Source organism: Dendropsophus ebraccatus, chromosome 12, assembly GCF_027789765.1.
Source record: "Dendropsophus ebraccatus isolate aDenEbr1 chromosome 12, aDenEbr1.pat, whole genome shotgun sequence".
Classification (NCBI taxonomy): domain Eukaryota; kingdom Metazoa; phylum Chordata; class Amphibia; order Anura; family Hylidae; genus Dendropsophus; species Dendropsophus ebraccatus.
This window is the reverse complement of record NC_091465.1, coordinates 36,225,758-36,244,594: the sequence shown is the minus strand read 5'-3', so window position 1 is coordinate 36,244,594 and position 18,837 is coordinate 36,225,758. Positions and strand designations below refer to the sequence as shown.

At 41.6% G+C, this 18,837-nt stretch overlaps 1 protein-coding gene across 4 annotated transcripts in view; it reads left to right on the top strand.

The window, feature by feature from the left end:
- ZBTB16 (zinc finger and BTB domain containing 16) overlaps positions 1-18,837 on the top strand; it is a 105,192-nt gene that overhangs the window by 39,680 nt on the left and 46,675 nt on the right. For all 4 annotated transcript variants that reach the window (XM_069948745.1, XM_069948747.1, XM_069948748.1 and 1 more), the window contains exon 3: positions 12,160-12,257. In XM_069948745.1, the coding sequence (XP_069804846.1) occupies positions 12,160-12,257 (98 nt within the window). The remainder of the gene's footprint in view (positions 1-12,159; positions 12,258-18,837) is intronic.

Here is an 18,837-nt window from a genome sequence, read left to right as displayed (position 1 = left end):
AGCTGGCAAAGTGGGGTAATAAAGTCTCATAATAAATCCCCCTCCCCCGTTTAGTTTATCATATGTTTGCTACCAAAGTCTACTTAAGAATAAGCCTACAATTGCCACATGAAAATATTAGTTAAACTCTCCATTCTTTGCTGAATCACCTCCATCCTGGTTCCAGACTTATCTCCGTAGGGCTCAGTCAGCCCATTCATGGATGGAGCTAATGGCTGTGCAAACATTCTACTTGTCAGGTTTAGGGTTGGGTAGACAGGGGGCCATCGTGCACCTGCCCTACATCCCTTTCATGGTCACGGTTTGTGTGACCTCCAATGCGGTCACTTTTTTTTACAAACTTTTTTTTTTGTGGCCAGCCATTGTGGTTTGGTCCCATGTGGTGTAATACAGTCCAGTATATCATCTCTTGCCTTAAGTGCGCTCATACGTAAAAATCGGCGAGGTCCCCTTGTTTATATTGATCCCGCTTCATGCAGATGCTAAGAATTAGCCTCCATGATGCTAAGCGCTGGTGTAAAACCCCAGTATTTCAGCTGAAAGCCGGCTCATGTAATTAGGGGGATGTTGCTGATAAAATTGTTTTTCTCTGCTGGTGCGTAAGTGAAAGGAACTGGTTTAAACCAATAACTGCAGTGTTCTCTCAATCAGCAACGTTAACTGTTAAAGCTGCTCCCAGAAATGAGACTAATTGGGGGCTTTTTTAACCTCTGAAGTTCTGGAGAAGATTGGGAAATGGTCCTGAAATTGCCCAATGGTGTGAAATATTTTTGATCTGCATTTCACAAGAAGCTGCCTCCTCCAAGTGCATGGAGATACAGATGTAGCAGAGCTGAAATTCTACAGTAGATTAGGTCTACACCCATTACCTGTCTTCTCGGGCACACGGCTGCGCTGCAATGCTAACCAGTTTGGTCTATTTAAGAATGTCTGATCAAAAAAAAGAATAAAAAAATTCTAAAATGACAAAATATATAATAATAATTTGGATGCATCACTTTACGTGCCATTGTCTAGCTCTGTAACTCTTCAAGCTTCGAATATGAATGTCATCCAAGCTGGAGAGAGAGAAGGGGAGGGGGGGGGGGGCACAAGATTTTTGTTTCTGTTGTATCTACCGATTACCGGTTGACAGAATCACAATTCTAACCACCCCACACACTAAAGGATTAATTATAGACACAAGAATGGCCGCCGGGCATAAGAGATGAGTTTTCTAGAAGGGGGAAATGTATCAGAGCTTTGCAGATCTCCCCGTCCAGGCAGAAAGAATACAAATGATTACAGTATGCTAATAATTGAATCGCCTGCTGTGTGCGACGACTGAGATTCCTCTTAATGTGAGCCGCGCTGCTTGCACAAGTATTACAGGACGACTTCAATTGTTCAAAGCCTGAATGGTTCTTTGCCATCTTGACCCGTGGTATCTTAATAATCTAAGATTTATATATATATATTTTTTTTTCTATAAACCTTTAGCATTTTAATTGAAAACCATGTTTTTTTTTTTTTTTTTTTTTTTTTAATTATTACCCCATGATAAGAGGTTCTTTCATTGTAGTCAGTGTCTTGCTGGTATCTGATTATTTAAGAGACTCTCTCATTCTCCATATATTTATGTGTGGATGTAGATGATGTTTCAGGCTTATTTATTTATTTATTTTGTCGTTATGCCCCCCCCCCCCCCCCCCCCCCCCCCTTGCTATTGCGCTATAGGCAGGAACTTTATTTTTCAAAGAGGTGTTAGCCTCCTTCACGTTATTTCCCACCCTGCAGTTTCATATGTACACCCTTCTAAGCTTGATATATAGTCAGTGCACCCCCACCTGACTCTTCAGAGAAAAGTGCAGATACTCAACCTGAGAGGAGTTGTATAGTCTTTACTTTTTCTTGTAGACTCAGGGACTTTATGTATCAGTAATATCCACAGTCTTATTGACAACATTGTGTGGCATTGTAATACCACAAGTTCAGCTCTGCTACATCAGTGTATTGGTGGAGGTAAATTACTCATGTATAATACTGTATTTGCCAGGTGTGTAATTGTATGAGTTACATGGTCTATCCGTATTCTGCGCCTTTTTAGTGCACTAGCCCTAGGTGGCAGCTGACAGGTATGTTCTGTCACATTTACGACAACTTGGCAAGCATTGAGAATCCAGCTGCCAGCCACTTACCCTGTAATCTTTTTCTTCACCAGCTGGTGTATTAGATGGTTTTCCCTGTATTTTCATTGGCTCTGATATACTGTAAGCTGGGATAACTGACACTTGGTCAGTGTTAAGGGGGTGCGGCAGGTGACCCCGGTATCATAGTATATAATCCATGCTGCCTGGTGTACGTATGGCTCCTGCTCAGAGATGGATTGATTTTTGTCTATTGATCTGTGGCTGCAGGATTGGGTGCAGGAAACACACCCTGGTTGTCTGCCGCAAATGGCTGGGGAGGGTTTCTGGGTCATTAGAGCTGTCAGAGTTCTCGATAGGTGCTGTGCTCAGTGGCCCATGTGATAGAAGCCATTTAAAAGCCAACTAAACTAACAGATCCTGATTGCAAGTTACTATTTATCTCCTGAAAAAGCTGGGTGACCGCCAGTATTGCCATTTTTGCAACTCCGGCATGGGTTATTACTCGTGTATTCAGAATTCTGAGGCTATGTTCACACCCTGTAGAAACAACGGCCGTTGTGCAACGCTACCTATGGCTGGAATTAATGATCATGTTCGTCAATTCCAGATGTAGGTAGTGTTTAAACAATGTCCGTTCACGTGGAACGGTCGTTTGTACGGCGTGTGAACATGGCCTTAAACTGTAACTGTGCAATAGTCACATCATTGAGCAGAGATGGCTGACAATCAACTATGGTTCTCTATTACTACTACTTTTATAGGTTAGTGGATGAATAGGGGACACATTTCCTGCATTCCGATAACTGCATGGGTAAATGTCTCCATACACATTAGCGAAAAGTAGGCCAAAGGTCCTTATTTTAGTGGATCAAGCAAGCTATCTTTGTGTTTGTGAAAAATTTGTTTGGTTCCAGTGCCTTATCCTTTTGTTCTCCCTTTGATAAACTGCCGCCATAGGTATCTACAGTATTTCCCTCTGCTGAAAATCCAACCATTCTAAATGCCAGAAGTGTCAGAGGGGCCTGGCTGCACCGCCTCTCCGCTCTGCCATCTTGGCTTCTTAGGAGTAGGGGCACTTTACCCATCACATAATTAAAGTAACTTCACATTGTAACATTTCATGGTTAATTTTTTGCCTAATTTGGCTGTCCCCATGGTTCATACAGAATTTGCCGGATGGTAGTGATTAAAATTTTTCTTTATTATTGTGTATTAAGAAGATTTATTAGTCTTTTTGGATGTCTATTTTTGTAAGGATACAAACTACCATCTTTCACTAGATCTCTAAATTTAGTTGTCCCTCTATAGATAAAATTACAAGTTTGTTGTACTATTTTCCAAGTCGGCAGGCTGTCGCTATACGGTGATACAATGTCAGACTGTGTGCGCACCTACTTTTTATATTTCCAGGAGGAGTAAAGGCCCTATTACACCAAGCGATTATCAGCTGTATTGGGCTCATTGCTGCCGATAATCACTTGGTGTAATAGCTGCTGTTAAAAGGCAACGATCAGCCGACATGCACAATGTCTGCTGATCCTTGTGTTTCAAAATTTTTTTACATTTTTGAACGGTAATGACTGTTTGCTGGCTGTCACCTCACGCAATAGGAGCGGCGGCAGCAGACAAACATCTTATGGGCCCCCCAGAAGAGCCCCTTCCGCACCTTCGCGTGGCCCCCCTTGCTCTTACCTGCTCGTTGTTGGTGCATGTAATAGTGCAGGGAACGAGGAGCAAGCGAGAGCTGATCTGACAGGTTGACGTTTGTTTGCTCCTTGCCATCGGCCTGTGTAATAGGGGCTTAAAGGGGTGCTCCATCCTGGGGGCACTTTTTTGGGGGGACCGAGGAAGAGGTGGCTGAAATAAAAGACGTCCCCTTACCTCCCCGATTCCAGCGGCGGGTCCTGCATCACGGCGCTCCGGTCCCCGGCCGCTTCTGGGTGTCTGACGCTGCCCGAGACGCTACGTCTCAGAGCCGCTCAGCCACTCATTGAAGGAGACGGGATCCGAGCGGACTTCAAACGGATCCCGCCTCCTTCACGAAGTGGCTGAGTGGCCCTGAGACGTAGCGTCTCAGGCAGCGTCTGACACCCAGAAGCGTCCGGGAACCGGAGCGCTGTGATGCGGGACCCACCGCTGGAACCAGGGAGGTAAGTGGACGTCTTTTATTTCAGCCACCTCCTCCCCGTTCCCCCCCCAAAAAGTGCCCTCAGGCTGGAGCACCCCTTTAACATGGGAATGACACAAGACACAGTGGGGTGAAAAGGTGCTCTAGAGTTGCCATTCTTTCATTCCTGACCCCCCTTCTTAAAGGATATTTAATTAATTGAACTAAAATGTGAAAACTGAATTCACTTAGTAACCTGGTTTTCGGGAATGCAGACCCCTTCATTCAGCAGGAATTCCTGTTCTAGAAGTCACCTGTTCTAGAGATCACAATGAGTTACGTTTTTGTCTTTGCTCGCACCCCAAGGCTAAAGTCATAGGGGCCAAGTGTACAATCCTTTTTTTGGCAGTTCTCAGGAAATAAAACCAGATCTTTTTACTCATCTGCTTTAAAGCAGCACAGGAAGGTTTTATACATTATACATGTGTGTGTAGGCGCTCACCAGTGTCCGTATAACCTTATATTTATAGTAGGGTATAAATAAAAGGAGAAGGATTCAATAAAAGCCTGTTATTGCTGCAGTACAAAGTTAGAAATGTTTGAGGTCTCAGTTACTTGGCTCACACACGGGGTAATGAATATTTTATAGGAAAGGAAATACTTACACTCCGAGCCTTTTTATAGTCTGGCCTCTCATAATACTGCTAACCTTCCAGAATTGCATGAGGGAGACGGAGCACAGTGAAAATCCTGCAGTCGCTGCTGACATCATGGTGGCTTTAAGTGAAACGTATGATTGTTTAATGTAAGCATATTATGTAGGCATAGGGGAATATATAAGCACGTGTGGCTGCTCGAGAGTAAAACAAGGTGTTAGGCTGATGGAACTTTTTGTGTGGTCTCAAGGTTTCCTATAGACTTTGACAATTTTGCTATTATTATTACTACAACTACTACCACTTGTTTGGTTATATAGCACCAGCATGGTATGAAGTATGAATTAGGAGCTGTTTTATCCTGTAAGGTTTGTTAGAAACAAAAATCAGACTACAGAAATGTGGCCATCAGAAGATTTTAGAAACCCTATCCTGGTTTAATGTAAGACCCCCAGGGGTGTATGGTAGCTGTGTGAACCACTGAGTCACCTTGACCATTGTTTTGTTACCTTTTCCTTATCTACAACATTTTAGAATGGTGTTTGGGGGAAGGGTCAACTATATATACTGTATGCAAAGTCCTAGTAGATTCAGTTATAACTTGGCTGGCCACATTTGCAATAGGTCTCGGCTAGTCGCAGACTGAAGTTATCCTTAAGGGAAAAAAAATCTTTGATCCAAGAAATGTTAACAGTAAAAGTTTTTAAAGAACCTCTTCTGGTTTTGGCAAAAATTTAAAAAAAAAATACAAATCTCATCTTCTTGTACCTGTGATAAAACAGTAGTCCATGCCAATAGTCTGCCAAGAAGTTTCATAGTTAGTTGTTAGTCAAAAACTTTCCAAATTCAAAATTCCAAAATAGACCTCTTGAATTTGTGTATCAGGCCCTAAATCTTCAAGGAGGAAACTTGAACTTTGCAGTTTCAACTAAAATTCCCTGAAGTAAAATACAATTTTCACATTTTGGAGGAACAAATGCCTATGAAGACAGTCTCTGCTTATTTTGTGTTCCTGTCTGGTTGGATTTTTCTACCCTTGGCGCTTACATTGACAAGTTAATCCCACCAAATCATTATAAACTGCAACCTGTAATGTAGCAGTCCTAATAGTTTGGTTGAATGCAAAATGGATACAATAAAGACTTTTTACAACTTTTTCGGGATGAAAATTGGCTTAGAGCAGAAATGGGAGCCTCATTGGTTCCACTAGCCTTTACCTATGCCACCTGCTTAGCCATACAAAAATATACCCCACCCATTCTTCCATTTACTTTTCTATAAAAAGTCCCTGACAACATCTGTTTCTGGATAATGGTGGTAATATTAATTGTCGGAACCAACACTATTACAAAAATTGTATTCAGCCGTGTTGCTTTATCTTAAAGAATTTTAAAGGTGATTTTAATATCTAGATCTATATAGATAGATATTATTTAGATTGTACATAGTTTAGCTAAATCTATGGTAACCTAACCAATCTGGAGCTTTACAACGAGCCTTGTGGCTGCCAGAGAACTTTCCCCACCAATCTAGTTAATTTGTGCCATGTTAAGAGTTAAACTGTCCTGATTTATATTTCTCTCAATAGCCCCAACCCTATAATCTGCTTTCATTTCAAACCGAGCTGTGATTTATAGGGGAGCCTGCTGCTTCTGCTTAGAAATGAGCTGTTAAACATATGCTATGTTTGACATAAATTTGGAATTTATCACTGTTGTCAAAAACTGCCTGTTGGACAAAGGTGCTTATTAAGGCAATAAATGACCTTAAATAGGTTTCTGTCAGACTTCCTCGGCATTGTTCTGGCTGTGTGTTGTGGAGGGGAAAAATTCCACTTATACTACAAGTTTAGATGAATTAAATCCATACCTTGCACTTTGTAGAAACCCCCCGTCCCTGGAAGTCTGGAATGGGGCCGATTTTCTTATTTATATGACTTGTTTCAATATTTATTTATTTAAACTTAATTTCTGTAGAATCTAAATTTTTGCACAATGGATTTTTTTTAACATTTTTAACAATATAAGATGTATTCAAGTTTAGTTCCAGTCCTATGGAAACCCACCAAAACCCACAGAAAAACCTACACTAAATCATTGTATATTGTGCCAAATGTCAAACTCTGCTCTGCTACATCTCTATATTGGTAACGTTACAAAGCCACAGCTGGAACCATGATCTTGCGCGGCTCTTTGATACTGTTAATGTCTAACCATGTGACTGGTAGGATTACAAAGCTGCCGAGAGTACACATGTGATATTTTCTATTCCAGATACTGGTTTGTGTTGTAGGACTCGCATAGAGCATCTCTGCCTGCCATGTTTCATCTCCTCCTGCTTACAGACTGAAGCCTGTAACTAGGTATTGATTGGTACGTTACCTCCCGACCTCATGTCTGCAGCTGCCGTATCTGCCTCTGCATCTGTCATGTTCAAGTGCGCAATCCGACTAATCTTGGCAGCAAGGGAATGTGTCCTGAACCCCTCAACAACGCATTGAGATATCCATCAGAGCACGGCAGAACAGGTTCAGTGTGACTTAGTCAAGTGGCAGAATACATGCAGCGTTTATTTAATGTCTAATTCGTCAAAAACACAATTTCTTTTTAAATGAATTAGATTAAGAAAATGAGGAGACCCTATATAACCCCCTTTTCCTTTAGCCCATTATATACTAGAGTTACCAGACTAGGCAGTCTTATCTTCTCTTATCAATCTCTTAAGTTGCAGGTTCACCATTTGCAAAACTTAAAAGGGTTGTCCAGCTTAGAAACCCTCTTTGTGAACTCCCGGTTGGGGAATTCTGAGTATAGCAAGGTGCGTTGTTCAGGACCTTATCTATAGCTACAGCAGAGAGGCTACAAAGTACGACTCTTGTTTTGGAGGACCCAATATGTCTGTCTAAGAAGCCTATGATTATCGTGGGGGTGGTGTAATACTTTGTTCCTCCTGTGGTGGGGATAAAGAAAAACTTTGAACTTCCAGACAAATTTCTCTACAGATCAAAGCTAATTTTGTGAAGAACATGTAGTGGTTGGCTTATTGACCAAGGACCCTTCCAAGAAAAGGGAGTGCGACAATCGGTCACTGGTCAACTGAAACCGTCCTTGTTAAAGAAGTCTGGCGGAGGGGGCGGGTTAAAAAAAAATCACTACGGGCACGGGGTGGTGGGAGAATAAAAAAGCCAATATACTTACCGCTCCCTGAGCCCACGCTGCACCGCATCACAGAGCTCCCGAGTATGTCACGACCCGAGTTCGACATCACAGATGGCTGGGATTTAGCCCACTCGGCCAATCAGTGACTGTAGTTGTGTCCCACCTCGGTTACTGACTGGCTGAGCGGGGCATCCCTCAGCCAGGTTGTGATGTAGCTGGAGGGGAGTTTAGAAGACAGCCGCAGGGGTTCAGGAGCGGGACATGGCTTTGAGCGTGCACCAGGACAGGTGACTATAACTTTTTAATTGCCCCCCGTCTTCCCCCAGACTTCTCCTTTTAAATCACATCCGGTTATTTTTGTAAAATTTGGTTGTTCACATTCAGATGAGTTATGGATTTTTTGTGGTTATGGGGAAAAATGAGTGCCCATTTTAATAATTTTTATTATTGGGGTTGTAATATTGAGATCCTCACTCAAGAATCCACTGCCCCTGCCCAATAAATGTTATGTATGGCAATCCCGCACTTGACCATCTCTATTAGAAAATAAAGATTAAACTTAAGATTCATCACAGTAGTTAATTAAGGTCAGTCGGAGATACAGAGGTTTCTGTAAAATTATTCATTTACTGACCTTGTCTCGGAGATGTTTGCACACTCCGTAATAAAGGAGTTTGGACTTTACTTCCCTTATCTTTTCTGTCTTAATTGAGTAACTTTTGCACAAAATCAGGTTAAACAAATAAAATACCGATTTTAAAATCTGTAATTGCTTTGAGTGTTCATGGTACGCACCCTAGAAGGAGTGTTTACCTGACCACGATGACCCCATGGGCTTAAGTATATGGAGACAACCGACCTATTCCCAGGATGAAATAAAAGTCAGACAGTTGGAATTTAACCCAAATTTTTTATTTTTTTTTCCTTTCTCTCCATATGCAAATGATCTTTTCTCCAGAAGGAGTAGTGTAGTCTCTTTAGTGCCACATATTGGAAGAGGTTGGTATGCTGCAAGTCAGGGGTTGGGAACTTTTGGCCCTCCAGGTGTTTCAAAACTACAATCCCCACCATGCCCACACAGTCGAAGCTAAAGCATGATGGGAATTGTAGTTTTGCAACACCTGGAGGGCCGAAGGTTCCTCATCCCTGTAAGTCAATGTCCAACCTTTTGAAGTTACCATATCAGCCAAGCAAGAATCTTCTCCAAGAGGAAGAGCACCTTGATGGAGGTCCTAAGAGGTTTTCCTTGTGAAGACTGTAAGCGTGCATAGGGAGTCTTAAAGGACAGGCAGTGCTCCCTGGGAGCAAAAACATGTGCAAAAAGAGATGTCTACAGATGGGTCGCCTACATTTTTGGAAGAGATCTTTCTTTTGGCTGATAATGATCCAAAGTAATATTTCAAGGCTTGGACATGGTGGCTACCTCCAGTAGGTAGCACTATAGAAATCGCTTTCTTCCTTTTGTAAGGAGAGCTTATGTGCATAGCCCTGCCCCCCCCCATATGAAGCTTTCCTTGGCCTATAACACTCTCTACAAAAGCTGGTGATCTTGACAAGGAGGTTCGCCATCTCTGATAGAAATAGAACATGGACCAGGTGGACTTTCTCTACCAACAACATGAACCAGGTGGACTTTCTCTGCCGACAATATGTAAATTAAGTTATTTATTTATTTTTTTTTACAATAAATATTAGTCGTATTATGCATTTACCAGAGTTACAAGAGCTTAGTTTATTGATTGGTATTCAGATATTCTTTATCAACATACAAGTAACCCTGACTTTCCATGCTGGTTAGAAGAAGTGAATGAGTCCTGCGGGTGGATATTTGCCTGCTATAGTTTTCATACCACTCTCAGGAACACTTTCTAAATTGTAGCTGCTTCCTAAATCATTAGTGCTTTGTGCCTCTTTCCCAGTGGGGCGTTCTAGATCCTAATCCCTGATTATTATTCATGGCTCTGCTGCAATTGCAGATAGATCAGTCAGATCTGTCAGTGTAATCTGGGAGGTTTATCAGTTAATTGAGACAAGTGGATCCCGTTATCCTCTTATTTGTTTCCATCCATTGGGCTGATAACCTTTTTTTTTTTTTTTTTTTTTGTCCTTTGGTGAAACCTGTTGTGTCTGCTCTATTTACCTCTTTTTAGAAAAGAGAAGAGGAGACCCCAGGATGCCATAATCTGTAATTGGCCGTTGCTTGCTGTGTAGTCAGATGAGTACAGTGCAGACAATGGTTTATTAGCAAAACTGTATTGATACTTATCTAGACTGCTGCCTTAAGTAGACAAGGAGCATATATAGGAGAAGAAACTGCATATAACCCAGGGCACAACTAAGGAGGGCATCTTCACTAACTGTTGTCCTCATTGTGCCCTATTGCTTGTGTATTAAAAAAATGGCAACCAATAATAACCAAATGCTATTACATTTATTTAAAATAGGAGCAGGTCTGCTTTACATCAAAAAATGATACAATCCTTGTGCTAAAAGGGACAAAAAAAGTCTTTCTTCCAAAAACAGCAGTTGCACGCATGTGTGTGATATTACCATTCGACTCCATTTGACTTTAGTAAAAAGTGACCTGCAGTACCACACACAAACTGATGACAAGAGTGGCGCTGTTTCTGGGGAATAAGCAGCTATGTTTTTTCCTAATCCTAGCTAACCCCCTTCATCTATAGGTTTCTTCTTGTCTTGCAACCCTGATGAACAGGGGTAAGAGTGATCTTTCTTCTAGAAACAAGCCATATTTTACTTATCTAGGCCAACCTCCTTAACTTTCTTCTAGTAAAGAGACTGGATTATATGTACAGGGTCACACTGAGGATGGGAAACCAGGTCCCTACATACAATAGTATGGTAAATGTAAGCACGTTATAGAGAAGAGTTCAAAGATCTTAGTTCAAAGGAGCAACAAATTCTATGTATATGTGTGTGTGTGTGTGTGTGTATATATATATATATATATATATATATATATATATATATATATATATATATATATATATAATTACACACTGTATATAAAATGACTTTTTCTATACGCTCACACTTTAAATACCAGAATACCAAAGCTTAAAACAAGTTAGTGTGAGCCATTTAGGCTGCTTCTGTGCCAAGGCTCCTATCTCAGCTCCTTTTAGCTAGAACACTTTAAATAGTCTCCAATTATTTTATTTTTTTCCTCTGCTACCAAAAGTAAAATTAGAAGTTTCTATGGCCGGGACTGTTTGCCACCAGTCAGGATGGTTACGGATCTGCTGTAAATGTTTTTTAGTTTTCCCTTCTTCCTTTTTAAAACTTCGGAAGTTTCAGCGATGTCTGGCAGAGCTGCAGGAATTTGTACTGACCGCTGCCAACACTTTCTCTTGCAGCAGAGTACACAGTGTTTTGTCACACACATTAGTGCTGCTGCCAGCAATCTGACCTGTTGTTTTTAGAGCCTTTACACTTTTTCAAGGTACAGTACTAGTAATGGGAACGCTAAGTAATAGAGACTTTTTGCCTTCTATTCAAGGTCACATTCACAATGCAAAAACTTTTTTTTTTTTTAATTTGCAATATATTCTTATACCATCTATATTAAACACTTTAAGGACATGTATTTTAAAAAAAAAACGTTTCTAGCTACATCAAGAGGGGTGAGCTGCCTGTCCTTCTTCACCATAGGCGTTCTGTATGCCTAGGGCATCATCTCACATTTTTTGTTGACTTGTTATGTCATATGATTTAGTTCTTGTTATCTGACAGTTATCTTATCCGGTGCAAACTATAAGAAGCTATTAAATATATTGCACCATTCCCCGAGAGAGATTGTACAGGAAGTCTTAAAGCACAGGAGCATTATCTGTAGATTACTGACATGGGAATTTGTTTCTAATATATAGATAGAGACATATATATATATATATATATATATATATATATATATATATATATATATATATATATAAAGAGAGAGAGAGAGATTTCACATTAGGATCGTAAAATATTTTGTTTTTTTCTTTTTGTATACAGGGTGGTTGTTGCTTATATTTAGTACAATAAAAGAATAATCGGTTATGTCCCCCATTTAACATGCTGGGTTCTTCTCGTTTGCCTTCCAGGAAGCTGCACAGTGGTATGAAGACGTACGGCTGTGAACTGTGTGGGAAGAGGTTTCTGGACAGTCTGCGACTTCGAATGCATTTGCTGGCTCATTCAGGTGAGACCTACATTGTCCATCAACTTTATTAATTATCATCACAATGGTTTAGATCACAGGATGCGTAGATGGAATCTTTGGTATTCATTTGCCGAGAACCCCCCTCTACCTTCTCCCTCATTGCTTGAGCAAGTGGGGGAAAGTACACCACTTGTGTTAGGGTCCCCATACTCTTTATACTTTTTGTGGTTCCTACCCATTGCTTACTTTCCTGACTGTTGACCTACAGAGGATGTCAGTGGAGATAGGAGTGGAGCTTCATGGCAAATCAATGCCCGACCCCTTTGTTCTCAGAAAGATAAGCCGCCAACACCGGAGCTGTATGGCTGTGGCGTAAAAGGAAACTATCAGCACGTTAAACAAATGTAACCTGCTGACATGTCCCTATTCGCAGGAGATGCAGAGGATGAAGGTATGACTCTTACTTTCATCCTCAGCGCCATTTCTTTGCATTTGGTCGTTTACTCTGCAGTCCGGTGAGACCGTTAGAAGCACTGCCCGGTCCCTAATGCGCAGATCCGCCCTCGGCCGATGATCAATAAAGCAGACCGGCTGGGCATGGACCGGCCGGCTGTTTGGGTGGGACTGTGCTCCTAATGGGGCTTTGGTGCTTCTAACAGTGACCCAGTGCTCCTAACGATCTCACCGGGACTGCGCCAAGGATGAAGGTAAAAGCCATACCTTCATCCTCTGCATCTGCTGTGCAATAAGGGCATATCAGCAGGTTAGATTCGTCTAACCTGCTGATAATCCCCCTTTAACCCTCTTCTCCCTGTAGAGAACACACAAAGCTCAGCCATGCCAAACGTTTGTGTGTATGGGGAAGATGACTGACTTCGGTTATTAAAGGTCTATGCTCACCTTTTAGTTTTCACAGCCATTTCCTTACTGCGATTGACAGGCTTCATTGACTTTGTATAGAATCTTGTGCCGCGAGGAGACTGCCGGAAACAAGCGCTCAGCTGATCGTCTCTCCCCACTTGTTTTAGAGACTGGTGGGGGTCTCAACACTCATACCCTGACCAAACAAATCCATTTAACAACTCATACATTCTTAAGTGTTAAAGTGACTCTGTACCCACAATCTGTTCCCCCGAAACCACTTGTACCTTCAGATAGCTGCTTTTAATCAAAGATCTGTCCTGGGATCCATTCGGCAGGTGATGCAGTTATTGTCCTAAAAAACAACCTTTAAACTTGCACCGCTGTATCAAATTGGCATGGCCTAGAGTGTCTATGCCCTAGGCTTGCACCGCCTCTCCATCCCTCCTCCCCACCCTCCTCATCATTAGGAATGTCCCCGGGGCAGGTTTTTTTTTTTTCTATTCATCACTTGTCTGAACACTGCACAGGTGCTTTAACAATCCAGCTCCTGTGCAGTGTTCAGACAGGTGATGATTAGGAAAAATCCTGCTTGGGGTGTTCCTTATGGTGAAGAGGGCGGGCAGGAAGGGAGGTGCAAGTCTAATGCACACACACACTTTAGGCCACGCCAATTTGACACAGGGCTGCAAGTTTAAAAGTTGTTTTTTTAGGACAATAACTGCATCACCTGCCGAGCGGACCCCAGGACAGATCTTGGATTAAAAACGACTATAGGAAGTTACAAGCGGATTGTGGGGGGCAGACTGTGGGTACAGAGTCGCTTTAAGATCATTTTAATATCAAGTAATTTTAGTGAATTTGCCTTTTTATTTATTACATTTTTTTTTAATCACTATGTTGTTGAATGCAATACCTATAGGCAGATGTTTTAGCCTGAGGAAAGGTTAACCTTAGACAGCCAGTTTTTCACAGTCCCGTTAATTTCGATGGCATCAGCCGACAGTGATATGTATGAGAAATGGCCGGCCTTTCAGTCTGTTAATTTCTGAGATATGCGGATGTCCGACACCTTAGCTTCCGCTTATCTTCCGCTCCTTAATGAGGAAACATGCCCTGGTGACAACGCTAAATGGGCAGGTTAGTTGCAGAGTTACGGTTGATGGATTTTTAGCTGAATGAGTCGCTTCATGTCTGTGGCCGCCTCACTTTAGTGGACTAACAAAAGTTTAGGAAAACAAAATGTCTGCCCTCATAATCACTACTCTATCCCATAAATCTAGATTTCTGAGAAGTTCCGAACCCATTGGCGTCATTATTAGCAGCTATTTATATAAACCGGCCTTCTATAAATTGCATTCATTAGATTTTGTGGGGCTTGGAATCTGAGGGTGACATCTGTCAGCCGGGCAGCACCGGCCTGTCCTACCCAGGAAGCGTTGCCTCAAATGATATGGTAAATAACACTGCGGCCGAGCTGAAAATTTGCATGTGAGCAGCCAATTTTCACAACTAATTGCTGAGATCTTCATGAGTCCGATAATGATTCCCGGTTTGTGTGATGGCCGTTCTGTTTCCTTTTTTTGGATTCCTGCTGATCATATTGCGTTTTCTATCGAAGTCCAAAGCTATAGTACTTCTTGTAATGTGTTCTCTCAATGTATGATCATAGATCTGTTGCCCTTCCCATTACAGACATATTGCTGACTTTAGACACTAAGCCACCTTTTAGATTTTTGGACTCTAAACTAACATTTACCCCCAACCTTCCCAATGAAGCCAGAATGAAATCTTTTCTACGTGCGGTTTATGTACCCCTTTAAAGGGGTAGTCCTTTTTCTTTCAAATCAACTGGTTTCAGAAAGTTATATACATTTGTAATTTACTTTTATTTAAAAATCTTGTGTTTCCATACTTATCAGCTGCTGTATGTCCTGCAGGGAATGATGTTTTCTTTCCAGTCTGACACACTGCTCTCTGCTGCCACCTCTGTCTGTGACAGGAACTGTCCAGAGCAAGAGGTTTTCTATGGGGATCTGCTGCAGTTCCTGTCTGGGACAGAGGTGGCAGCAGAGAGCACTGTCTCAGACTGAAAAGTCTGCAGGATATACAGCAGCTGATATGTATGGGAAGACTTGAGATCTTTTTAAAAGAATTAAATTACAAATCTCAAACTTTCTGAAATCGATTGATTTTAAAAGAAAAATATTTTTGCTGGAGTACCCCTATAACCTTGGATCCACCTACCTTGCTGCACAATGTAAAGTTGTAATCCACTCTTGGTGATTGTTGGCCACTAGCGTATACAACATTACAAGGTGAATCTTTTTCTCGGTCAGATTCTACAGCAGGTACATAACTTTCCAAAAGAGGAACATTCTAGGATTGGATTCTATTGATTTTTGTCTAGACTACGGATCATTAAGTCAGCCTGATGATGGATATCCAATCCTCCATTAGAATAGACAATCCAGTGGTTTAGAGCAAACTTCTATGGCTTTAGTTGGCCAAACTAGGTCAACGCTCCGGAATTTGGAGTGAGTAGCGTAATGGGAAGATTCCAGACATGAGGAACGTTCACTTAGATTTACATATTCATCCTTCCCTATATTAATAGCTGCGGAAATCTGACACTTCCCCTCCGCCAAGTAAATAAATCACACATCACTCAATACATGTTCAAATAATTGATTTTCGTCTTCCGATCACGAGGTTTAGTGAAGAAAAAGTATTTTCCCTATTGTCTTTATATTTGTCACTTATTCTTTTGATGTGTGTGTGTGTGTGTGTGTGTGTGTGTGTGTGGTATGTTTGCTCTCCTTTTTAGTATGTATGGCTCTGTGTCCCTGTCCGTCTGTGTCTCTCGCTCACATTCTCTCTTGTACTCTGTGTACTTTTTTTTTTTTGTGTGTTTTGTTTTTACGTTGGTGGTTTGGGTTTGTTATTGTGCAGCTGGCACTGTGCCTGCCCTGGGATTCTGCCAGAGCTTTGGTACAGTATGTACAGTGCTGAGAGCCAAGTGTATCATCATGCAAGATTACAGATACATGCTTTCTCTATTTTCCTCCCTGTGCTAATGTAACCAGGGGTGGAGCAGGGAGTGCATAAACGGGGCAGTGATTTAAAGCGTCCATATGACACTATCCTAGTGCTGAAGACACAGACTGGCTCAGACACATGCAGTGCATTACATCAGGAGCTACTGCAGGGAAAGTTTACTTATAGTCACAATCTGTTAAATCGGCCTTATTTACTTGGCTGTGACGTTGTGAGAGATGTTGTAGGCAGGTAAAGATATGAGATTACTGTGCCAGTAAAACTTTTTTTTTTTTTTTTTTTTTTTTTTTTACACTTGTTGGTGGAGATTTATCACACATGGTGTAAAGTGAAACTGGCTCAGTTGCCCCTAGCAACCAATCAGATTCCACCTTTCATTTTCCAAAGAGTCTGTGAGGAATGAAAGGTGGAATCTGATTGGTCGCTAGGGGCAACTGGGCCAGTTTCACTTTACATCATGTTTGATAAATCTCCCCTGTTATGTCTAACATTATTGGATACAAACACTGCAGCTGCGTCTGTGCCCCAGTAAACCTTATGGTTCTGCAGTCCACTGCGGTAGCTGGGAAGGAAGCTGGATTCTGTTTTTTGTTTGTTTGTTTTTAACTTTTTTATTTTATTTTTTTATTCTGATTAATTTGCTTTAGATTTATTTTTTTTCCCAATTAAAACAACTTTAGAAACTTTTTTTTCTTACAAGCACCCAGATCCTGCTTATTTTTTAGACTCCATTAACACCACTTTTTAGTGTCGAGCAGATGAATGAATGAGACTCATTAGGTAGTTGGACAAGTAAATGGATTTCTAATCCACCTATACCTTACTGTATACATTTGTATAATGGCTAATGAAGCACTTGGAGTGGGAACCAGATGTGCCTGAACCCTCCACATCAGATACAGAGAAGAGAGATCTTCAGCCTACGAGTAAACAAATTAAAAGGAGCTCTGTGTAGTCTTCCCACCCCCTTCCTCCACCTCCCCTTGCCATTGCTTTTGACCACACTCAGTACGCTGTGTTACTCTTCCTTGGCACTCACATACTCCAGGCATAATGTCCTAATTGTCCCTGTGTCATTCCATCACCGAGCTGGGTACATTATATTCCTCTATGAGTGGAATGACACAACATGTGTATTTTTGTGTATTGCGCACTAACCTCTCACAAGACTAACTTGGATGAGGGTTTTGACTATTTCCTATCCAGGCTCAGCAGGACTGAGAACTCGACTTGGATTTCTAGTCCTTCAAAAAAGACGAGTGGGTTAATGTTACTAAGCCATTGCAAAAACAGCCTTTATAGTCAAGCTGCTTGTAGACATTTGGGTGTACAATACAGCTGCTCAGTGGGGGTCCGGGTGCTGAGGCTTTCACCTACTGCTGAGCCAAATAGAGCTCCACTGCCCCCTTTCTGGAGTGATCAGGGTCTTGGCCCCTAATGATCACAACTATTGACATGTCTCAGGCTTCAGCTCAATTGATTTCTACTGAAGCTAAACTATGGGGGAAACTAGTATATCTCAGTACTGCCACCACTAAAGTACATTATAGGATGGACCAATACACACTTGGTTGCTGATAGCGGTCAGTTTAAGTATACTTAAGGGGGTAGAAGACTTTTAGAATTGCTGCCAGAGAAACTTGAAGGAGAGACGTAGACCCACTGAGAGATCTACTGACATAAAAGGAAGCCCAATGAGAGCTAATATGGCTGCCAGCGGTGGCCACCCGGTAACTACTTTCTGTGCCAAAGATTGGACCGAGAGGGTTGCGTCTCCTTGAGGAAACCCCAAACTGTTTGTAGTATCTAGTATTGCAAAACCATGCAATACTCCATACGGTGGGGATGTGTATAGTAGCTGTAGACCTAAGCAAAAATGACTTGCTCTACAGTGACACCTACTCGAGGTAACTCCCCCTGCAAAGGAGTCATCCAGGGGTGATGGAGAGGAGCACCAGTGCTCGCTTGCTCCTCGTTCCCCACTCCCTGATGGCGCTATTATGTGCGCTGGCAGCGAGCAGGTAAGAGCCGGGGAGGTGGGGCTGCCCGGGTGATCGCTAGATTGTCTGGGCAGCCCATAGAAGATAGTGATGTGGCGGCAGCAGATCGTTGCTTTCATAGTCATTTGTCTTTCAACATGTTAAAAGACAACAACCAGCCGACGTTGTTCATGACGACTGATCGTCGTCTTCTATAACACAAGACGATTATCGTCCGTAAAAGCTGAATACGGCCGATGTTCGTTTTGTGTAATAGGGCGTTAAGCTTACTTGCTATCTTAAGCCATCATATGCCATTTGTTGTGGTATCATTTCACATTAATAGCATACTGTGCCATGTTTACATGGAGGATATAGTTTTGGAAGGAGACTGACTGACTATGTAGCTACTTTTCTTGGACAGGAAATATCCATTAAATATATGTGCCAAATTCCAAAATTTCTACAGTGCTACATCAGGTTGCAGTGTTGGTATTGCACCCTGTACATAGGTCTGCAGGTATTCCGCTCTGTTTGTTTAAATTCAAAAACCTTTATTAAGTTTTTAAATGATATGTTGAACATGGTAGGTCCACAAGATGATATCTTATTAAACTATTTGTAGATTTTCTAGAATTCTTCATATTCTTCATCAGTTCTGGAAAATGCTGTTCCAGATAATAAACCAGGTACTAACAGGAAGACAGAATGGATATGTGACA